The sequence below is a fragment of the Glycine soja genome, chromosome 17 (assembly GCF_004193775.1).
Source record: "Glycine soja cultivar W05 chromosome 17, ASM419377v2, whole genome shotgun sequence".
Classification (NCBI taxonomy): Eukaryota; Viridiplantae; Streptophyta; class Magnoliopsida; order Fabales; family Fabaceae; genus Glycine; species Glycine soja.
The window spans coordinates 43,102-67,666 of NC_041018.1; the positions used below are offsets into that span (position 1 = coordinate 43,102).

A 24,565-nucleotide genomic window follows, 5' to 3' on the forward strand; every position below is an offset into this window, starting at 1 on the left:
GTTTCTTTGATTTCTTTCACTGGTAGAGCTTCAGGCAACAACAAAGGAAGGAGGAGGGAGTGGAGGGAGGGGAGGTTGAAAAAGAGGAAGGAGCAACTGACATTTTTTGGAGGCTTTAGCCGCCAGTACCTTTATCTTATTAACGACATTACCTTTGAATGCACGGTAGAGACCAATTTAAATTATTTTAAATAGATAAATGATTATATTTTACTCAAAAAGGTGATCAAATTGAAGTTTTTAAAAAGAAGATAAAGAACTAAAACAATAATTTGATCTTAATTTAATTATATTTTATTACTTATTTATTTTGATAATTTTTAGCGGTTAGAAATTACTCATTAAGGGTCAATTTGATTTACTAAAATTTACCATGCTGAACATGACAAATATTTTTATTCCACCGTGGATTTGAAAATACTGAACGCGGCATTGACAGCTGGAATCACAACCTCATTGAAGCTATCATAAATCTAGGCGATGTGGAGGCAACTAAGAAGGTCTCGTTTTGTGATATAGAGGGTCCAGATGTACGGGTTTGAAGATGTAGTGAGAATGAAATTTATATCGTGCACTCGACTTACTATGGTCTAAAAGAAAAAGCGGCTCCACACAAGACCATTACAAAATGCAGAGTTCTCCCCCAAAGTAAGGTCCTTCCTTTGGAGAACTAGTAGAAAGTGTCTTCCAACAAGAACGAACCCTCAGACTAGAGAGGGTGGGTTGTTCTAGTCTATGTGTCATATGTGAAGGGCATTTGGAGACTACGTGAAATATTCTAATTGATTGTGAATTTGCTCATAGCTGCTGGAAGGAGGTAAACTTATGGCACAAAGTAGACCAAATGCTAAATGGCGTGGAGAGTCTAAAAGATTTGATCTTCAAGTGTACTAGAGCCTTCTCTGACCAACAACGATAACTTTTATTTATGATTTTATGGAGTCTACGGAAAAGTCGTAATGTTAAATTGTGGGGGAACAATAGTGAGGCTCAAGTGTAATGTTGGCGCATCTTTGCATGAACATCAGGGGTGTAAGCCAATGAGCATGTGTATTTGAGATGAAAATGAGGAGTTTCTAATAGCTCGAACAAACTTCAAGAATGTCCTACCTTTTCCACATGAGAGTGAAGCATTAGCTTTATTGGAGGCAATCAAGTGATTAAAGGACAACGGGATCGCCTGGAGATTGAACTAGACTGAAGCGTTATCGTCTCTGGCTCTTGCAATAAATAATAGCAGGAAGATTTATTAATTTGGAAGCATTGTTCAACAATGTTAAGTCCCTTTCGCAATTTTTGCCATATGTTAAGAATGATTTTGTAAAAAGACAAACAAACATGGTTGCTTATAGTTTAGATAGGGCATCATGTTTCCATGCTCGTCCTCGTGATTTTAGCTTAGCTTATTGTATTGCTGATTACATTATGATGGAAATGAAATAATCCTTTGGATTTTTAAAAAACGTATTTATGTCCGAACTGATAAATTCTCAAGCCTAGTATTAATTAGTTAATATTTTACCAGTGATATATGATTGTATTACTATAGAAAGTGTGGTTGACTAAATAGGTGTTTTAAAATATTTCAATCTAGAGAGTTAGGACAATGTTATCACTTTCCTTTTATAAGAAACAAAATAATTTATTTTAAATGCGTCATCTCATTGGTATCATTTTGATCAAAAGTTATTTTATGAATCATGGCTATTTTTTACAATCAAATTTAATCTTTATATTCATTTTATGGATCATACACTTAACGATTTTAATATACTTGTTTAACTTTTATTTATTTTAAGGTGAATAATGGAGAAGTTTGTTTGAGCATTAATTAACATGAAAGCTCTACCTCTGTGAATGCTTTGGATGATCCCATTCAATTCTCTGGCGAGTGATTGAGAAAGGAAACATTGATTCCTGTCCGTAAGCTTGCAGTATGCCCCGCCTTCGTTCCCGCTCGTCAAAATTCATACCTCACGTGTTTCCCTCTCTATCGGCAACTCCTTTTGACCATTTCCCTCATTCTTCATCTTGGAACAAAAAAAAAACAAACAATCCTTTCTTCCTTCTTCCATAACCAACCAACTGAGCGCAATGGATGACCGAATCGACGAGGACGAGAAGGAGAAGGAGAAAGAGGAGTCCTTGGCCGGCTTGACTTCTCTTCCACCTCACCGCAAAGCCCATTCCTACAGTCAGCAGCTGCGAGGCACCTCCACACACAAACGCCACCATCATGTCCGGAAGCACAGTCTGGACGACAGCCGTATATCCAGTAGCATCGAGGCTTCCTTCTACGACCCCTCCGACGACGACGACATATTTTCCCGTTCATCCTCTACAAACAACCCTGGTGCTGAGGAGGAGTACAATGAAGGCGCGGATTCCACGACTCAGTACCAGCCATTGCAGGAATTCATAGGCAGCGGGGGCGGCACTGGGGTCTTTAAGCCTCCTTTCAGAGCGTCCGTACATCCAGGGAGACCGCCATTCCTGGAGTTAAGGCCCCATCCCTTGAGGGAGACTCAGGTGGGGAAATTCCTGAGGAACATTGCTTGTACTGAAACACAGTTGTGGGCTGGGCAGGAAAGCGGTGTCAGGGTCTGGGAGATTCAAAACGCATACGAACCTGGTAACGGTCTGGGTGGAAAGGTCAGAAGGGGCGACGAGGACGCTGCGCCCTTTTTTGAATCATTGGATACCTCTCCCACCTTATGTTTGGCCGTCGACAATGGGAATAGGTTGGTTTGGAGTGGCCATAAGGATGGCAAGATTAGGTCTTGGAAAATGGATCAACGCTTTGCTACCCCCTTCAAGGAAGGCCTTTCTTGGCAGGCACACAGAGGCCCTGTTCTTGCCATTGTCTTCAGTTCCTATGGCGATCTCTGGTCAGGTTCTGAAGGTGGTATTATTAAGATCTGGCCTTGGGAATCCGTCGCAAAATCCCTTTCCCTCTCTCCAGAGGAAAGACACATGGCAGCCTTACTTGTCGAGAGGTCTTTCATAGACCTCAGAGCTCAAGTCACCGTTAACGGCGTCTGCAGCATATCTTCTCAAGAGGTCAAGTCTTTGCTCTGTGATCATGTTCGAGGTCGAGTCTGGTGCGCTGGCCCTCTTTCCTTTTCTCTCTGGGATGCCCACACAAAGGAGCTCCTCAAAGTATTTAACATCGAGGGTCAGGTGGAAAATCGAGTTGACATGTCATCCGTGCAGCAGCAGGATCAAGCAGTTGAGGACGAGATGAAGGTCAAGTTTGTTTCCACCTCCAAAAAGGAGAAATCCCAGGGTACCAGCTTTCTACAGCGCTCACGTAATGCCATCATGGGAGCTGCTGATGCCGTGCGTCGAGTTGCAACCAAGGGAGCTGGGGCATTTGTCGAAGATACTAAAAGAACCGAAGCCCTTGTTCAAACAGGCGATGGAATGATTTGGAGTGGATGTTCCAATGGCTTACTTGTGCAATGGGATGGCACTGGAACCCGTGTGCAAGATTTTAATCGCCATCCTTGTGCTGTCCAATGCTTCTGCACTTTTGGAACACGCTTATATGTAGGCTATGTGAGTGGTATTATCCAAGTACTGGACCTAGAAGGCAATCTAGTTGCAGCATGGGTTGCTCATAATGGTCCTGTGATTAAATTGGCCGTTGGCTGTGATTATGTTTTTAGCTTGGCTACTCATGGTGGCCTACGGGGATGGATTATTGCATCTCCAGGTCCTGTTGACAACATTATAAGATCTGAGTTGGCCACAAAGGAATTTATTTATACAAGGCTGCACAATGTTAGAATTTTGATTGGCACATGGAATGTCGGTCAAGGTAGAGCTTCTCAGGGTTCACTTTCCTCATGGCTGGGTTCCATTGCATCAGATGTAGGCATTATTGTCGTTGGTTTGCAAGAAGTGGAGATGGGTGCTGGTTTTCTTGCAATGTCTGCAGCAAAAGAAACTGTAAGATAAGATTTCATTCATTTGCCAACTTTATTTAACCATTGCATTTTTGTTTTTGAACTGAAGCTTGTTTGCTTTACACTAAAATGAAATGAGAAGGAGAAAAATGACTGTGCTGATTGATAGAATTGCCAGGAGTTGGTTTGTATACAATATGATGGCAGCCTGTATCCAAACTCTCTTCCCCTCCAAAGTCCTTAACACAATAACTAACCAGAAACTAAGCTGTGTAGCTAAACACATAAATTTAGTTTAGAGTGGTTTGTGTAAATCAGGTTACGTTAGCGTAGAATATGTCAATACCCCCCTCCAACTAAGTGGAGATTGTACATTGATTACTTCCAGCTTGGAGAGAAGTTTGGAAATGGTAGGGTATCCAAACTATATGAAGATTGTTACCACATGTAAGGCTCGAACCCGATACCTTGCTTAAGGGGAATTAAGTATGTATCATTTGATTCAACCACCTGTTGGTAACCATTAGGCAATCTAATGGTGACATTTTTTAAGAATCTAATAGTGACAAGTTTAATACTGGTATACGTTGGGAGACCATTTGTTTACCAAAGGAGAGAGAAGGTTTGGGAGTCTGGGATTTGCTGAAGTTCAATTATGCTTTGGTTGGAAAGTGGTGGTGGAACTTGTTCCACCACCATGAAGATTTGTGGGCTCAAGTGCTGGAATCAAATTATGGAAGTTGGAGGAACCTGATGAGATAAGAAATTATAAAGATTCTATTTGGTGGCGGGTGGGACTTATGTGTTGTTTGCAATTCGACAGAGGAGGGAAGCTTGTTCAAAAATCAAGTAACTTGGATAATTGGAAGCGGCAGCAGAGTGAAATTTTGGGAAGATGGGGTCCCATTGCTGGAAAAATATCCTAGACTGTATTGTATTTCGAAGCAGCAACATTATATTCAACAGATGGGATCGGTGTTGAGTGGGGTGTGGGAATGGCAGCTTGAGTGAAGGAGAATGCTAATGGAGGGAGAGATGGATTTGGCAGCAAATTTCTTGGAGCATATTGAGGGGATGGTAGTTCAAGTCCAGCATCAAGATAGTTAGTCGTGGGAGGGGGATCCAGGAGGGGAGTACACAGTGGGAAGTGCATATCGAGCACTTAATCAGTTTATAATTGAAGAAGATGATGAGAGGGCATTCTCTATCCTCTGGAAACTAAAAATTCCCAGCAAGGTGTCTCATTTTGCTTGGAGATTGGTTCGGGATAGATTGCCAACAAGGATGAATCTTAGAAGCCGGCACATAGTTATGGTGAAGTCTGCTGCCCGTTTTGCCAAAACCACGACGAGGATGCAGGTCATTTGTTTTTTGGATGCACCAAAGTTATGCCATTGTGGTGGGAGACCCTGTCATGGATAAATACGCTCACTGTTTTTCTAGAAAGGCCAAAAGAACACTTTCTCCAGCATTCTCAATGCATTCCGAGTGGTGTTTCTCAACATAGATGGTAGATTTGGTGGACCTCTCTGACTTGGTGCACATGGAACCATAGGAATAGGATTGTTTTCTCAGGTGACAGCTTTGATGGTAAAAAATTGATGGATGATGTTCTCTTTTTCTGCTGGTCATGGCTCAAAAATCTGGAATTTGACATTCCTTTCTATTTATGGTCCAGCAATATCAAAGCTGCTTTTTTTGTATAGGGGGATTGGCCTTTAGAATTCTTTGAAGAAGGGTACCCCAGCATAGATATAGATCTATGGTTGCTTAATATTTGCTTTCAATTGCTAATATTAGGCTACCATAGCTCAAAGTAGGGTAATCTTGGGATGTACATATCACAGTACCTCTTGTACTGATTTATTTTGTTTATAATATATATATATATATACTACTTTTGCCGACCAAAAAATATAAAAAAAATACTGGTATGTGGTAAACGATGATAAAGGGGGGCAAATGTGGTCTGTGGCACCAGTGTCCTAAATTTATGTTGTGAGAAGAAAAGGAAGAGTTGCCTTCTTGGGGTTTGTGAGACAAGTTGATGGGAGGAAGGCTTACCAGCCAAAGAGGCACTGACTTGATTAGTGGTATGATTTTGCAATTCATTGTTTGAGTGTTGAAGCAAATATAACTGTTGTGGATACTGATCAGGCCGAGATTCAGAGATGGCCCTTGTTGAGGTGCTTGAATTGTGAAAGAAGAGGGCTCTTGTTGTGGATTAGTTGTGTCAATGGCATTTACATTGTGAACTATGGAATCAGAATTACTGACGTAATAGCAAGGTAGAAATCCATGCTTGAAATAGCATGTGTCAATCGTGTATCTGGATAGGCCACACGAAGTGCATTTGGCTGATCCTTTTCCTGGGGGTTTGCCTTTACCTTATAGTGACTTTACTCAGATGATTTAGCCCTTTGATAAAGCAGATGACATACTTTGATTCTATATACTTCTTTAAAGTTTGAACAAGATCACAAGTGCATGCTGGTATATGATGTAAGGACTTTGAGTTTTTCCCACAAAATCTTCAAGTCAGTTAAGAAGAGAGGAGATAGATCTATCGCCTTGTCTTATTGAGTGAATATCTTGCAAGATATCAAAAATGTGAAATTGGTCACCTTTGAAGAGCCTTTCTTTGAGTCATTCCACTAATCCCTATCATTTTCAATATATATCGTGCTCTATGCAATTTGAGTGGATAGGGTTTTAGTTATCCAAATTCCCAAAAACAATCAATATGTTGCATCTTTCGCATTCCACCGTGATTCTTGCCGGTGTGAAGGTCTGAGGTGCGTCGCAACAGTGTGGGTGTTTGGTTGTTGTGGAGGTTGTGTTGTCACGGAGGCTGGAGGAGCAACGCATCGCAAATCTTGCCCTTTTCTATTCGGTGTTTGTCGCCGGCGTAGTCCACCGTGATTCTCATCTAAGTGAAGGTATGTGAGAGAGAGTAAGGAGAGTCAAAAAGATACCGAGAGAGGTTGAGAGAACGCAACAGAGCGTGGGTGAGAACGGGAAACGGTGCAGTCAGCGAGCAGCGCGGAAAGGGGTAGCAAGGCAAAGGGATTGTCTCTGTTCCATTCGCTGGAAAAGTGGAACCTGGGTTTGCGAACCAGTTATAGGTTGGTCTGGATTTTGTGCTGGGGAATACCATTGCATGCATGGGACATCGATAACATCTCAAAGATTGCGGCAGCAGTAGGGGAAGTGGTGGAGTTGGACAACGATGTGGAGGAGTTACGGAGGCTAGATAGGGCAAGGGTGCTAATCAAAACTCCACGAAGACCTACTATACAGCACACAGTGGCGGTAACGATTAATGGGGCAGAACACACGATACACTTGGTCGAGGAGACATGCTACAACCCTTGTAGGTACGAATGCCTTACGGGGAGCATGCTTGGGTCCTCCGATGAGGTAACCTTTGTCGAGAGCAACATGGCTTCAATGGCGATGTCTAAGTATGATTCGTCGGTGGAGGGGATCCCACTAATATTTCTGCAAGCCGACGTCGACGGAGAGCACATCGGAAGGGACCGTAGGATTCAGAGGTCCGATGGGCAAAGAAATGAGTCTGGACATGTGGCTAATAACCATCAGTCACTGACAATAAGCCAAAACACAGCTGCCAACGGTCAAAAAGCAGCAGAAGAGACAGTTGTTGTGGGAAGTCAACGAAAGGCACAATAGCCAACCAACGAGGAACGGGTCTTGCAGGACATAGCAGGCGATAACCAGGAGATGGTGGCAGAAATGGGTGTGATGGAAATGGGAAATGTGACTGGAAGGTGGGTTGTGGAAAGGGACAACAGAGCCATAAAAGGAAGCAAGGAGCATGCAAAGGGCCCATCAATGTTAGGAACATTTGAACTAATGGGTTGGGGAGAATGTGATGCAACACATACAGAGGGAGGGGATAGACCTGCATCGGGTCTCGCAAAAAACACTAGTGTGGAGGTCAACGACAAGCTAAATAATGGTCTGGGGCCCAAAACAAATGGGTCTGCCCTTCCATGGAAGGTGTATTCAAGAAATTCTTGGTGCAGAAACCAAAATAGAAACGCAAAAATGATTGGGCCCAAACCTGAACAGGAAAATGAAACAAACACAAAGGAAATAATTCAGCTCAATGCTGAGTCAGGACAAGATAAGTGCTCCCCGACAATATTGAAGGGCAGTGGTCTGAAGGAAGTGATTGCCTGGGAAGATCAAAGCACTGAATGGTTGGAAGTAGAGGTTTCAAGAATAAACCCAAGCCCAAAAACTTCGAAAAACACAAGACAAGCAGTAATGAACTGGGATCTAGATAAAAGAATGGGAGTAAATTGCAAATTCCAGGAGGGCATAGTGGTCTCAAAGCCGATAGACATGGAAGAAAGGGATAAGGAGGAGGCAAAAAGGTTGGGAAGGAGGGAGAAGTCCAATGAAGATAATGTCCTATAACATTAGATGGCTGGGGAAAGGGGTTAAGTGGGCAGCAATATGAAAATTGGTAAAAAAAGAAAGAGTTGATATGTTGTGCCTACAAGAAACCAAGAAGGAGCAGGTTGATAAGGCCTTATGTCGAGCACTATGGGGTGATTTGGATATTACTTGGGCAATGCAGCCAGCAAATAATAATGCAAGAGGAATTCTGTGTATATGGAGTGAACAAGTTTTCAGACTAGAAAAGAAATGTAGTGGCTGTGGATTTATTTACCTGGAAGGAACATGGATTGCTAATGGTGTAAAAGTCAATATTGTGAATATTTACTTGCCTTGTGAAGTGGGTTTAAAGAGAAATTTGTGGGATCAAATCAGGCAGCTGAGAAATGCCAATTTGGGAGGTTTTAGGTTTATGGTGTATATTAGGTATCTGCCTAATCTTATTATGTCAAACTATTGTGCTATAGAAACCTCCTGAAAAAATAAAACATATCCAAAGGATAGACTCTTAAGAATCTGAGATGAGAGGTAGAGAGAGAGTGAGTGGAGAGAGAAACACGGGGTGGGGGAGTGACAGACTTAGAGGTAGGACAGTAGGGAGAGATAGAGCGAGTCTCGGAGAGGTATCTCGACGGCGCTTTGCCGGAAACATTGGAAGGACTAAGCTTTCAAGTACGGTGATTAACTGGAGAGATCAAAAGGATATCACATCCTTCTACTTCTCTCGCTTCGCCGACGATATCACAGAGCAAGAACTTTGGCACCATTTCAAAAAATGGGGGGATGTTAGAGAAATCTTTATCCCGAATAGAAGAAACGCCTCGGGGAGAAGATACGGTTTCGTTAGGTTCAAAGGGGTCCAAGACATCCCTTACCTGGCGAAACAGCTTGACGAAATTGTCATAGGGGGGTTGAAATTGTTCGTCAACCTCCCAAAGTACGGCAGGGTGACGCAGAGGAAGACAATGGTGACATTCCAATCACGGCGAAACACAGACAGAAAGAATGAAGAGGTATTTCGATATCACCACACCAAACCCACATCATATGCTGATGCGTTGACAAGAAACATAAGAAGACCAGTATATCAGAGGACAGCAAACACCATCGCCAACTACAGATCTTCATCTTCATCGGTTCATATCGAAGTGGCGCCAGAAGATACGCTTTGGCTGAAGGATGCATGGGTAGGCCGCCTTAAAAACCAGGCTCTGTTTGAACGTTTGGAGGACGAGTTTCGTTGGGGGATGGGACTGGAGATAGTCCCTAGATATATGGGTGATGATCAAGTGTTATTATTGGGTCTCACCGACGCTGACGCCGACAAACTCATCAATGGTGGAACCACAGGGGAGTCAATGATGTTTTCCTACATTGAAAGATGGAATCCAAGTCTGCGTGCAGGTAATAGACTTACATGGATTCACTGTTGGGGGATTCCTATTCAAGCCTGGAATCAGAAATATATCAGTCAGATTGTTGCCGTCATGGGTGAACTGATGGATCTAGATGATTCAGCGGAGGAGAAGAGGAGAATGGATAGAGCAAGGGTCCTCATTAAGACCCCATGGAAGCCTATAATTCAACACACGGTGGAAGTGACGATTGGAGAAGACAAGTTCATGATTCAGATTGTCGAGGAGTGCTGTGGAGGCTGTCAAGATGGTTTCCGGAGTGGAAGAAATGAACGAGGGTCATCGGAGGACATTAACTCCGATGACAGCTTCCTCGATAGCTCTTCTTTTGCTAACTGGGGCTTCGGGGACGACGCGTCAATCGTGCCGGAATCGGACTTTCGCAGTGCTCATACTAGCACAGCTGCGACGACCGCCAACGGCGCAGGAAACCACGGGGAGCAGCAACCGCCACTCCTCCACGCTTCGGAATTACATATCGCGTCTCCTGGCGCCGTCGCGGAGAATGATGTCGGAGTTGAAGACCAGCAGTCTCCCACTGCATCCAACGGTCCAAGTGATAACGGTTACCCTTTGGACAATGTGAACAACCATCGGGTCGATAGCGGAAACCAGTGGGTAAACACGCATGGACCAAATTCGAATTTTATGCAGGCTACGGTCACCCATAACCCAGAAGACAGCGCAAAAAGGAGGGCTATGAAGTGGGAACCAGTGCCTAACATAGATGATACTTTACAGAGTTATCACCAACTCGGTAATGAAGCTCAGGGTGAGTCCAGTGGATTGGAAACGGGTCAAAAGATGGATATTGCAGTAGGGGGTGACGTGGAGAGGATCAACGATAGCCTCATGACACGAGGCACAGGAGAATATAAGGAGGTGGAGGCCATTATTGTTGATACAGAAGCACGGGCAATTTTAACGGACCAGAATTCCAATTCTACCCCCAGTGACAAAAGATCTAAGTTGGGCCTGAACCCATTAACAGGAGGAGGTGCAACTAGTTGCCAAGTATACTCCCGACAACGTAGGTGCAAGAAGAAAATAACCTCGGGCTTAATTCCATTGGGCTCTGGTGATGAAACACATAAGGGACTCTCACAACCTCCAAACACACAGCCTTCTTCACTTCATAACGAACCATACAACGACAAACTGGAAACTCCATTCCAGCTGCAGGTTTACAATGGTAACATGGAGGCAACCAGTGACTCTGACAAAACATTTAATCCTGATGCACTTCAGATGTGGAGCATGGCCAAACAATTGGGCCTCACAGGAGAGGGGAGCAAGGAATCAGTTATTCAAAAGTTTCAAAATATGGAGGAGAGGGACAGGGCAGAAGCAACTAGAAGGGTGTCTGCAACAGCCATCAATGAAAATAATCTCTTATAATGTAAGAGGCCTTGGGAGGGGTGTGAAATGGGGTGCAATAAGGAGATTGGTAAAGCAGGAGGGGGTGGACATGATTTGTCTTCAAGAGACAAAGAAAGAGATGGTGGATAAAGCAATGTGTCAGGCATTATGGGGACATGTGGAAGTAGTCTGGGAATTGTTGCCTGCCACAAATTCAGCAGGTGGCATTCTTTGCTTGTGGGGAGAAAATTCTTTTAAATTGCAGAGGAAAATTAGTGGTCCTGGCTTTATTTTAATGGTGGGGGAATGGGTACAGGAAGCTCAGATAGTCACTATCGTTACTATTTATTCACCATGTGATATAAATAGTAAAAGAAGCCTGTGGGACACAGTAAAGCAGTTGAGACAGTCAATGGTTGGGGGGTTATGGTGTATACTGGGAGATTTTAATTCCATTAGAAGACCTGATGAAAGGTATACATCTGCACAGACCTCGGCTGAGGACAGCTCCTCTAGAGAGTTTAATGAATGGATACAGGAATTGGAGGTTGTGGAGGTTCCGTGGCTTGGTAGAAGTTTTACCTGGTATAGACCGAATGGCACCTCTAGAAGCAGACTTGATAGGTTTCTTGTCTCTCATGAGTGGCTTGACAGGTGGCCTAACAGCACACAAGTTACTCTTGCAAGAAATTTTTCGGACCATTGTCCCATTGTTCTTCGTTCTAATGAGATTGACTGGGGTCCCAAACCTTTTCGGATTTTGGACTGTTGGCTTCTTGATAGATCCTTCAAGGAAACAGTCTATCACAGCTGGACATCATATCAGCAACCAGGGTGGGGTGGTTTTATTCTTAAAGAGAAGATTAAGAACTTAAAGAACAGCTTGAAGAGGTGGAATAGAGATCAGTTCGGAGATACTTTTACAAGGGTAAAAAAGATTGAATCTGAACTAAATAAGTTAGAGGAGGACACAAGCCAAAGAGAACTATCCCAACATGAAATTCAGAAAAGAAAGCAACTGCAGGAAGAGCTTTGGACAGCAGCCCAAGCTCATGAGTCTATCTTGAGACAAAAATCAAGATCAAGGTGGATTAAGGAGGGAGATTGCAACTCCAGATTTTTTCATATGATAATAAATGCAAATCGAAGTAGAAATTCTATAAAAGGGGTCCTAGTGGATGGTGCTTGGACAGCTGAACCTCATAAAGTGAAGGAGGAAGCTAAGGCATATTTCTCACAGAGATTCAGTGAACCAGATCTTCATAGGCCCAAATTGGATGGCATTCATTTTCAGACCATCAACCAACAGCAGAACAGCTTGCTAGTAGCACCTTTTTCGGAGGAGGAAGTGAGGATGGCAGTTTGGGATTGTGGTAGTGATAAGAGCCCGGGGCCTGATGGTCTTAATTTTAAATTCATTAAGAGGTTTTGGCAGCTGATCAAACCTGACATCCTACGGTTTCTAGATGAATTTCATGTCAATAGTGCTTTTCCTAGGGGATGCAACGCATCCTTCCTAGCCTTAATCCCGAAGGTGGCTGACCCGCAATTTTTGAATGACTACAGACCTATATCTCTTATAGGTTGTATGTATAAGATCGTGGCAAAGCTATTGGCTAAGAGATTGAAGAAAGTGCTACCTACTATCATCAATGAATCGCAATCCGCGTTCATTGAAGGAAGACACTTACTACAAAGTGTACTTATAGCAAACGAAGTGATTGATGAAGCTAAAAGGAGCACCAAAAGCTGCTGCATCTTCAAAGTCGACTTTGAGAAGGCTTATGATTCGGTGTCATGGGATTTTCTGTTTTATATGCTGAACAGATCAGGATTTAATTCTAAATGGATAAGTTGGATGGAGGGATGCTTGAAATCTGCTTCAATTTCAGTCTTGATAAACGGTAGCCCCACATCGGAATTCATACCCCAAAGGGGTCTTAGACAAGGAGACCCTCTAGCTCCTTTTTTGTTCAATGTGGTTGCTGAAGCTTTGAATGGCCTGATGAGGACAGCCGTGGAGGCTAATCTGTACAAAGGTTTCAATATTGGAGACAGCGAGGTGTCCATTCGCCTATTGCAATATGCGGATGACACTATCTTTTTTGGGGAGGCTTCTATGGATAATTTGAAAGCTATTAAAGCTATCTTAAGAACTTTTGAACTGGTTTCTGGTCTAAAAATCAACTTCACTAAGAGTAGCTTCGGTGCTTTTGGAATGAATGACCAATGGAAGCAAATGGCAGCTAGGTATTTGAATTGCAGACAGCTGGTTCTTCCTTTTGTCTATCTTGGCATACCTATCGGGGCTAATCCGAGACGAGCTCATATGTGGGAACCAATTATTCAAAAATGTGAGAGAAGGTTAGCTAGGTGGCAACAGAGATTTATCTCGTTTGGGGGGAGAGTGGCACTTATTCAATCAGTACTTACTTCTATTCCTATCTATTACTTTTCATTTTTCAGGGTACCACAAACAGTCATCAGCAAATTAATCAAGTTACAGCGAAAATTCCTTTGGGGAGGAGGTCTTGAAAGCAAGAAGATTGCTTGGATATCGTGGGAGAAAGTGTGTTTACCTAAACACAAAGGGGGTCTAGGTATCAAAGAAATAGAGACTTTTAATTTGGCCCTTCTCGGTAAATGGATGTGGAACCTTATGCAGCACCAAGGGTCTTTATGGGTTGCAATTCTGGAGGCCAAATATGGAGGATGGAGGGGCTTAACTGAAGAGGGCAGTGTCAACATGCAATCAATCTGGTGGAGGGACTTAAAAAGAGCCATTCAGCACTCTCCCTATGGTATAAGCCTACAACAGCAACTTAAATGGAAGGTAGAAGCAGGGGATAAGGTAAAATTCTGGGAAGATAGGTGGATTTGCAATGAACAATCGTTAGCTGAAAAGTATCCTAGGTTATACTTAATTTCGTCTCAACAACAGCAGCTCATTGGTCAAATGGGGGAGCACATAAATTCAACATGGGAGTGGCGTTTTAGCTGGAGAAGATCGCTATTTGATAGTGAAATTGACCTGGCCATTACTTTCCTTTCTGAAGTTGAAGGCCAATCTATTCACCATCACGGAGTTGATAGTTGGGAATGGGTAGCAGATCAGTCGGGCATTTATTCCACTCAAAGTGCTTATGAAGTTTTATTGGAGGAGGCAGCAGTGGAGAGTATAGAGGAATGTTTTGAGGTGTTATGGAAAATTAGGATTCCAAGTAAGGTAGCAGTTTTTGCATGGAGACTTCTCAGGGATAGGTTACCTACAAAATCAAACTTGAGGGACAGACAAGTACAGATTTTGGATATGACCTGTCCATTTTGTAGAAGGGTAGAGGAGGATGCATCTCACCTTTTTATCCATTGCAGTAAGATCCAACCTTTATGGTGGGACTCAATGTCGTGGATAAATCTTAAAGGTGCTTTGCCATTGAGTATAAAGCACCTATTCATGCAATACTCCTTTTTGCAGGATGCAAGTAGTAGGAATAGAAGGTGGCAATATTGGTGGTTGGCTATCACTTGGTCCACTTGGCAACTTCGAAATAAAATTCTGTTCTCAGGAGCGACCTTTGATGGAATCAAATTGGTTGAAGACGCGACTTTCTTAATGTGGACTTGGCTCCATAATTTGGAGAAGGACTTTACATTACATTTTAATCAATGGTCTAGTAATTTCAGACATCATTTTTTGCAGCAGTAGGGTTTCATTAGGAAGTAGGGATCAATACATGTATACTTTGCTTTCCATATTTTGGTTCCCAATCAGACTTATGCTGTCTGGCTGTGGAACCATTTTATGGTGACTAACTTTGTAATCAGTACCTCTGGTACTTCTAGATTTTATATAAATATAATTTATCTTTGCTGATCAAAAAAATGGTGTATATTAGGTGATTTTAACAGCATAAGAAGGCCATCTGAAAGAGTAGGTTCTAATGAAAGACAACAAGATGAAAGGAGTATTAAGGAATTCAATGAGTGGATAGCTGAGCTTGAAGTGGAAGATGTACCTTGTGTGGGGAGAAAATACACTTGGTACAGGCCTAATGGGACAGTCAAGAGCAGCCTAGACAGGATCCTAGTATCTGCAAAATGACTTAGTAAATGGCAGGGCTGCTCTCAATTCATTTTGGATAGGAATTTCTCAGATCAATGCCCAATCTTTTGAGATCATCCAATGTGGATTGGGGACCGAAGCCTTTGTGGGTTCTGGATTGTTGGTTTCAGGACAAACAGTTCAGAACAATGGTTCGTGAATGTTGGGCAGCAAACTCAATAAGTGGATGGGGTGGTTATGTGCTAAAAGAAAAAATAAAGGGTCTTAAGCAAAGATTGAAGGCCTGGAACAAGGAGCAATTTGGGAATATTCAATAGAAGATTAAAAGGATTGAGTTGGAGCTGAACACGCTAGAAACTGAAGGAGATGAAAGACAGCTAAGTGATCAAGAACTACAATTGAGAAAGAAGCTGTAGGAGGACTTGTGGGTGGCAGCCAACTCTTATGAATCTATGCTAAGGCAGATGGCAAGGACAAAATGGATCAAGGAAGGGGACTGCAACTCTAGATTTTTTCATCTCACAGTTAATGGGAACCACAGACACAATATGCTGAGAGGACTTCTTGTTGATGGTTGCTGGATAGAAGATCCCAACAAGATAAAAGAAGAGGTCTGCCAGTTCTTTATGAAGAGATTTGAGGAGGGTAAGATGGAAAGGCCGAGGCTAGATGGGGTATGTTTTCAGGCGATTGCACAGAATAAAATGATTTCCTAGTAGATCATTTTCATGAGAAGGAAGTAAGAGATGCAGTGTGGGAATGTGGGAGTGACAAGTGCCCCGCACCAGATGGATTAAACTTCAAATTTATTAAGGAGTTTTGGGATGTAATTAAACATGAGGTGTTTCAATTCTTGGACGAATTCTATGTAAATGACAGATTTTCGAAGAGTACAAATGCTTCGTTCCTAGCGCTGATCCTCAAAGTGCAGGATCCACAAAATCTAATCAGTACAGGCCCATATCCCTGATAGGTTGCATCTATAAGATTGTGGCCAAATGCTAGCAAAAAGATTGAAAAGGGTGCTGCCAGATGTTATTGATGAGTGCAAAACTGCCTTTATTGAAGCAGACACATGCTACATAGTGTCCTTATTGCTAATGAAGTGGTGGAGGAAGTGAAAAGAGGTGCTAAGAGCTTCTTGGTGTTCAAAGTCGACTATGAGAAGGCGTATGATTCAGTTAGTTGAGATTTTTTGGTCTACATGCTTAGGAGGATGGGGTTTTGTCCTAAGTGGATCACTTGGATGGAAGGTTGTCTTAGATCAGCCTCTATCTCCATATTGGTCAATGGGAGCCCTTCAGCTGAATTTATTCCCCAAAAAAAACTTAGACAAGGGGACCCATTAGCCGCATTTTTGTTTAATATTGTGGCAGAGGGTCTAACGGGCCTAATGAGAGAAGCTTTGCAAAAAAACCAGTTTAAGGGACTCTTGGTTGGAAGAAATTGGGGGGAAATTAGTATCTTGCAGTATACAGATGACACCATTTTCTTTGGGGAAGCGCCAATGGAAAATGTAAGAGCCATCAAGGCGATGCTGAGGAGCTTTAAGATGGTGTCAGGTTTAAAAATAAACTTTGCAAAAAATCAGTTTGGGGCGATTGGAATGCCATTGCAGTGGACGAAGAATGCTACAACCTACCTTAACTGCAGCCTGTTGTCTGTACCTTTTACTTGGATATCTTGATCAGGACAAATCCAAGAATTAGTGTGACTTGAGATCTTATTGTCAAAAAATGTGAGTGTAAATTGGTAAAGTGGAAACAAAAGCATCTATCATTTGGGTCATTTGGGGGAAGGGTGACTTTGATAAAGTCAGTCCTGAACTCAATTCCTATTTTTTTTTTTTTTGCACAGCAAAAGATAATTTATATTATAATTAAATGTCAGTACTAGATGTACTGATGATTACAACATATACCATAGACATTGGGAATCACGGCCCAAATAAGATTAAATACAATGACAGGATAAGATGGTGAAACTACAGAGATGGTTCCTGTGGGGTGGAGATGTAGACCAAAAGAAGATCGCTTGGATTAGTTGGGAATCAGCATGTCTATCGAAGGAGAAAGAAGGTCTGGGAATCAAAGATTTGACCAAGTTTAATCGTGCTCTTCTCGGAGAAAGGAGGTGGAATCTGTTTCATCGTCATGGAGAGCTATGGGCTAGAATGTTGGACTCAAAATACGGAGGATGGAGGAACCTGGACGAGAATAGAAGGAATTCAGCAGAATTTGTCTGGTGGAAAGATCTTAGCTCTATATGCCACAGCCCTGGGGAGGAAAGCTGGTTCAAAGCCAGAATAAAATGGAGTATGGGTTTTGGTTCAAAGGTTAGGTTTTGGGAAGAAGGGTGGAAGGATAATGGGATCCTGCTGATGGTGAAGTTCCCTAGACTTTACCTGAATTCGAACCAAAAAAACCATTACATTCAGCAGTTAGGGAGCAATTCAGGTGGAGAATGGGAGTGGTCTCTGCAGTGGAGATTACTTTTTGAGGCTGAGATACCTATGGTTGCCAATTTTTTGGAGGAAATCCAAGGGCTCAACATAAATGCTCATCAACAAGACAAGTGGGTGTGGTTGAGTGACCCCACTGGGTTATACACTGTACGTAGTGCATACAAACTGCTTGACAGGGATTCAAGAGATAAGAATATAGATGGGGTATTTCATGACATATGGAAGTTAAAAATTACAAGTAAAGCTGTGTTTTTTGCTTGGAGATTATTACGGGATAGATTGGCCACTAAATCCAATTTGTGTAGAAGGAATGTTGACATCATTGATAGATTATGCCCATTTTGTAGAGAAAAGGAAGAGGAGGAAGCCCATTTGTTTTTCAGCTTCCATAAAATTATGCCGCTTTGGTGAGAATCCTTATCTTGGATAGGCATGGTGGGAGTGTTTCTGCAGAATCCTTTCTTGGTATTAATTTGCAACAATGGCTCATCTGGTGGATTTCTCTAACATGGGGTGTATGGCACCCAGAAATAGATTGGTTTTTTCAAATGACAGTTTCAACATCAACAAGCTGATAGAGGACGCCATATTTTTCTGCTGGACTTGGCTGAGAAACCTCAAGAAAGGATTTGACTTACCTTTCTACTATTGGTCCAGCAATATCTGAGAGGGTTTTGTAATCAGGGGGAATTAGGATTAGGTGCTGGGATGATCTATGTAACCTATACAATCGGAGTTTGGTTCCTTAATTCGTGCTGAATAGTTTGCATTAGGGAACCAAACCTCTGCATGGGAGACTAATGTTTGTATATATAAAAGTGCCCCTTGTACTGCTTTATCATATTAATATATACTATTATTTTTGCGGATAAAAAAAAATATGTTTCATCTTTCCCTGACATTGGATTAGAAAGGCAGGGAAAACAATTGATCCATTAACAAATTTCAATTTGTTCTTGGATAAGAGTTCTGGATTCATGTCTCTTCTCCAAGATCAATAATTAGCGCCATCCAATTTGTAATTTTCTAATCAATTATTGCATATATATAAATCCAGGAACAGCTCATATTGTGATATGTGTATATTCTGTCCATGCATTCACTGCCTATATCACAATTGTAGGTAGGTCTTGAAGGAAGTGCAATGGGGCAGTGGTGGCTGGATACAATAGGAAAGGCCTTACAAGAAGGAAAAGCTTTTGAGCGCATGGGTTCTAGGCAGCTTGCTGGCTTGCTTGTATCTCTTTGGTGAGTGATTGTACTGAACGTGTGTTCAAGATTAAACCAGTTAGTCTATTAATCTTTTGTTCCTGTTTTCTTCCTGTAATGTACTTTGGATATCTAACTTTAATATTATTTCCATTCTAACTTGAAGGAGCAGCTGTCTTAGGGGGGTTATGTCTGTATTGTTTTTGCTTTGTGTCTATCTTTATGTTGGTTGGGTTAGGCAACTTGCCTTATATTTTTGTATCCTATTTCCAGTACACCTAGTACTGAGTTATATATAATAATATATGATTTTTGCTGTGCAAAAAAAAAATATTATTTCCATTCTTATATTATGAGTTGACATTTCTCAATTAGGGTAAGAAAGAATCTTAGAACACATGTTGGGGACATTGATGCTGGGGCTGTCCCGTGTGGTTTTGGACGTGCAATTGGTAATAAGGTTTGTATCAATTCCACTGATTACTTAATACTTATTTGATAAGAACGTGATGCTTTAATTATGCCAATGGAATGCGGTACCATTCTGTTAAAGTTTATATGTCATTATGATCTGAGCCCCTTGTTAAAATGAAGTTCAGGAGGGTAAGCTCAAGTGGTTAAGAACTTTCTCTGTAGTAACTTAATTTATTTCTTGATCTTGTGTCATGTATTTTTTTTTTTTTTATCAGCTGTGTCATGTATATTCTGATTACCCTTGAAAGTCAATTGTAAAATTTCATCCAATTAATCTAAATTTGATTTCTCCATATCTTTATCTTGGTTAAGGAATTGGGCATATTTTTTCAATTTTAGACTGCTGTTTAGGGGTGTTATTTTTGTGATGTATATATGAAACTAGGGGTGCTCTGATGCAATTTTAACCGGGAGAAAGCAATTGTGAGAGGAGAGAATACATAATAAAAGAATGATCATGGAAGAAACAACCAGGGAGCATAGATTGCCTTTTCTGTTTATTGCACCATGCTAGATGGAATGCTTCTTACAGATTAGGTTAAATAATTGTTTTTGCAATAATAAGTTACAACTTTGTAGTGCTTTCAAATTCTTTTTGGCTCACAAGTCATATTGATTTTACTTGTAGAAACCCTAGATTAGGAAGAACGAAAAAAGATTGTGCTAATGAACTTTTTTCACTTATGAATATTGATTTTTTTCTCTTAATTGAAATGAACACTTGTTACATGGCAAAAATTGATCAAACAGGGAGGAGTGGGTTTGAGAATCAGAGTGTATGATAGGATAATGTGCTTTGTGAATTGTCACTTGGCCGCACACTTGGAAGCAGTTAATCGGCGGAATGCTGATTTTGATCACATTTATCGAAATATGGTGTTCACCCGATCGTCCAACCTACTTAATACTGCAGCTGGTATGGTACCATACCTGTTCTTGCTTTGCTCTCTTGCCTTCTCCACATATTTATTTTGGCTACTTTACTCTTCTGGCTTGCCATTGGTCCTCTCTGTTACAGCTGGCGTCTCTACTTCTGTTCATGTGCTTCGTGGTACCAATGTGAGTCTTATGTTTACAGCTCAGATCTCAATTATCTGCATCTCCATCCCTTTCCATCGATATCTTCATCTTAAGTGCATAACAGTTCAAGGCCTTCATTGTGTGTCATAGGTTATGGGTGTCATCTCTGAAGAACCAAAACCTGATTTATCTGAAGCAGATATGGTGGTATTTTTTGGTGATTTCAACTATCGCCTTTTTGGTATATCTTATGATGAAGCCCGGGACTTTGTTTCCCAAAGATGCTTTGATTGGCTTAGAGAAAAGGATCAGCTCAGGGCGGAGATGAAAGCTGGAAAAGTTTTCCAGGGAATGCGGGAAGCACTTATCAAATTTCCTCCAACATATAAATTTGAGAGGCACCAACCAGGTTTAGGAGGTAAATGGATGGGGTGTCAAGCACTGCTTCTGGTGCCTATTTGTTAGATGTTAATTTCAATTTGGTTCCTCACTATGTGATTCCAAATTAGTAACTCAATGAACATGATAGTTTCAATATGGTCTGATGTCAGCTTGCATTTAACAGAGCGTTACTTGGTTATCATTGCTACTTCTAGTAAGGAAAATGACAATGCAATAACTCATTTTTTCAGGGTATGATTCTGGAGAGAAAAAGCGAATTCCGGCCTGGTGTGACAGAATAATATACCGCGATACTCGGTCAGCTCCAGTTTCTGAGTGCAATTTAGACTGCCCTGTTGTGTCATCAATTTTACAGTATGTTACATCGTCACCATTGCTTTTTGTTTTCTGTTTTTCCTATTTGCTACAGTTTCTCATCACTGAAACTGTTTAACAGGTATGATGCTTGCATGGATGTGACTGATAGTGATCACAAACCTGTCCGGTGTAAATTCAATGTAAAAATTTCTCACGTTGATAGATCAGTAAGGAGAAAGGAGTTTGGGGTAGTTATGACATCAAGTGAGAAAATCAGATCTATTCTAGAAGATTTATGTTATGTTCCAGAAGCCACTGTCAGCCCAAACAGTTTAGTCCTTCAAAACCTGGACACTTCAATGTTGCTTATTACAAACAGAAGTACAAAGGATAAGGCTATATATAAAATCACTTGTGAAGGCCAGTCTATAGTCAAGAATGATGGACAGGCACCTGATTATAGCCCAAGAGGTGGCTTTGGCTTTCCTAGATGGCTTGAGGTATTATGAGCCTTTTCCCATTCTCTTATCCCTTTTCCCCTTCTTCCTGTAAGATCTATTGTGAGCCTCTCCTCTCCTCAGACAAAAAAAAATAGTAAACAATTTTCAGAATAGACCATTCTTACATCAAAATTATTGCTAAACAGATTTTAATGTCTATGCAGTTTTATATAAAAATGTTCAACCTGAAATCTACGTGCATCATTGTTAACTACATTAGGATGCATATTCTGTAAATGGAAAAGAAAATGACTCTTTTGTTAAACAGTGCTATAGTTTTCAATGACTCAAATTTGGATCAAATTCTCCTAGAGTGTGACTATTGAGATCTTATGGAAGGCCTCCATGTTGCCTCGTGTCCCCTACTCATGAACCACCTTCCTGTAAAAAAAGTACTTAACTTTGATTTATATTACTTAGCAACATTAAACAATCCATTTATTCATTATAAAATTTTACAAATGAATATTATTTATTGGTTTTTAATATTAGTTTATAATTTGTTAAGGGATTAAAAGATTCGTTAGTATGCTAAATAATAATACCCTGCCTTCTCTGTTTTTAAATTCAATTGCTGGGTGAAAATAAAAGTCAGCAGCAGATTGAAATAATTTATTACCAGATCTTATTTAGCACACAATAAAATGAAAGGTTTTTTTTGGATAGTATAAATCATTTAGTTGTTTGAAAAAAAATTGGGTAAAAATTTGACATTTAAATGCAGCTTTTCAAATAAAAATAGGATGTGTTTCATTATAGATCCTTGTTTGTGATTGTTTAAATAAAGTTTACTACTTCTTGCCTTAGAATATGGCATGTTATTGGAGATTATATCTTATGAATTTCTACGTAATCTTAATGTGCTATGTCTGCTGAGACTTGAGAGTAGGATTCATTGAGCACAAATCAAGGGATTTTTGTTATTGAGCCAATGGACTTGGCCTTTAGGATTCATTGACTTATTTGAACTTCCAGGAGTTTACCTATTGACAATCATGCTATGTCTTTAAATTAGGTTACTCCAGCTGCGGGCATAATTAAACCTGAGCAAAGTGTAGAGGTTTCAGTCCGTCATGAAGATCTTCATCCCTCAGAAGAATCTGCAAATGGCATACCGCAGAACTGGTGGAATGAAGACACCCGAGATAAGGAAGTGATTTTGGTTGTTCATGTACAAGGCAGTTCTTCCGTCCAAACTTCATGCCAACAAATCCATGTGCGCCACTGCATCTCGGCAAAGACAGTTCAAATTGACTCAAAATCCAACGGTGCTAGAAGAAATCAAATAAGCTAACTACATAGATTAGTTTAAGAAATTTTGTAGTTCCACACTTCCACTTAAGTGGTTTATGACTTGGACATTCCAAAAATATGCCTAAATAATAGGAGGGAAAAGTCAATGACACAGATGCACAGTATAAGACGCTTTTTTTATACATTGTTAAACATCCGAAAGCTCTTTCTGCTTAGGATAGGTTAGGTTGTCATAATCCCTTTCTATTGATTCTGTGTTAGTTTAATCTTTTTTAAGCGTCTAAAGGGAAGTTTTTCTTCTTTTCTTTTTTAAGATTATTTCTTTGACAAGCAAACTCCCAGAGATGCATTAAAAATCATTAACCCATGGAAGCCTGCTTTCCCAGTAATGTTTTAGACCAAGGCTAGCATGGGACACCGGAGCAAGTCTTCCACTATAGGAAAGAATTTCTGAATTGTTAGATCTCTTTATTTTTAAAATATATAGATTGACAATAATATTTAAATACAATCAGGTTGGTTTGAACCATTGGTTTAATTTGAATTTTAAAATTACAAATATATTGATATCAGTTCGGGGATTGAATCTGGGTATATAAATCTGTTTTTTTTTTATCTAGATCGCAATCTTGGTTGAGTTTGTAGGATTGTTATAGAGGACAAAGTTCTTCTTTCAAATATTAAATGCAGTTGTACATTTAGGACTCAAACTCGAGATCACCGGCTAAGCTTAAATAATCTCACGTTAGTTGATTAACGCGCTTGGTGGTACATAAATCCAAACCTCAACTATTTTTTTTTAAAAAAAGTTAGTATTTTTTAGGTCAAATGACCTATTTGGTCTTTTATCTTAATTTTTTTTCATTTTGGTCCTTTATCTTTTCAAAAGTTTATTTTGGTCCTCTATCTTTTTAAAAAGGTTCAAAATGGGTCTTATGTTAGTTTGGAGTTAATGTCGTTAACGATATTCAAATATCATTGGCTAAAAGTTGACACAAAACAAAAAATGAGAAGAAACACTTAGAACACACTCTTGATAAATTAGTTTCATCCTTCAGAATCCTTACTTCTTTTGGATAAAAATCTCATACCTTCACATGCAAATCATAAATCATAATCGAATTTGAGATAACGATGTCGTGATCGGTGGATTTGGTGATGTTTTCTCAATCTAGGATTTTCCTTATGCGTCCCTTTTCGAGGTTGAGGATTTGGAGGCTAGAGAAGTTGTTAGCAACGGTGACAACAACCACAGGTGAGTGTCGACAGGAGAGAGGAAGGAATCTCGTAGAAGAAGGTAATCTTGTTGTCGTGCGAGACGTGGAAGGCACTACATGTGGTGGCAATGAGGGTGGAGAGGGAATCACGTCCATAAGTCTGAATGAGCAAAATTTGTTACTCTCTCATTGCCTTTTCAGATTTGCAGTGTAGAAGGGTTTCAATTGGGAAAGGTTGGAGAGCGAGATGATGAGGACAAATTTGATGTTGGAAGGAAAGGAAGTTGGTAAAGAGGGATTAGATGCCAAAAGTTTTGGTCTTTGGGGGAAGATCAAGGGCTTTTTTTTGTTTATTTTGTGGCAGCTTTTAGTTGTCGGTATTTGAATATCATTAACGGTGTTAACTTCAAATTGACGGAAGGCCCATTTGAACCAATTTAATAAGATAAAGGATCAAAAATGAACTTTCTAAAAGATGAAAAACCAAAATGAACCAAAAAAATAAATGTTCTTACCAAATTTGGTATGACCTGCTCATGGTGGTACTCCTTTGTG

The 24,565-nt window shown here is 40.7% G+C and overlaps 1 protein-coding gene across 2 annotated transcripts; it reads left to right on the plus strand.

Annotated features, from left to right (window-relative positions):
- The first annotated feature begins 1,772 nt into the window (after window positions 1–1,772).
- On the plus strand, window positions 1,773–23,099 carry LOC114392132 (type I inositol polyphosphate 5-phosphatase 12-like). Of its 2 annotated transcripts, XM_028353169.1 has the most exons (9): window positions 1,774–3,951; window positions 18,761–18,885; window positions 19,222–19,306; window positions 20,071–20,236; window positions 20,339–20,379; window positions 20,491–20,758; window positions 20,973–21,096; window positions 21,179–21,539; window positions 22,555–23,099. In XM_028353169.1, the coding sequence occupies exons 1-9, from the start codon at window positions 2,095–2,097 to the stop codon at window positions 22,831–22,833; spliced, it is 3,306 nt and encodes a 1,101-aa protein (XP_028208970.1). In that variant the 5' UTR covers window positions 1,774–2,094; the 3' UTR covers window positions 22,834–23,099. The 2 variants fall into 2 exon arrangements, with proteins under 2 accessions (XP_028208969.1, XP_028208970.1); XM_028353168.1 differs by having other exon boundaries at window positions 1,773–3,951; window positions 20,071–20,379.
- Window positions 23,100–24,565: the final 1,466 nt, after the last annotated feature.

Coding starts and splice junctions, on each gene's coding strand:
- LOC114392132 (XM_028353168.1), top strand. CDS start 2,095: ATGGATGACCGAATCGACGAGGACGAGAAGGAGAAGGAGAAAGAGGAG. Junction 3,952..18,760: donor TGTCTGCAGCAAAAGAAACT/GTAAGATAAGAT, acceptor TCACAATTGTAG/GTAGGTCTTGAAGGAAGTGC. Junction 21,097..21,178: donor GTTGTGTCATCAATTTTACA/GTATGTTACATC, acceptor ACTGTTTAACAG/GTATGATGCTTGCATGGATG.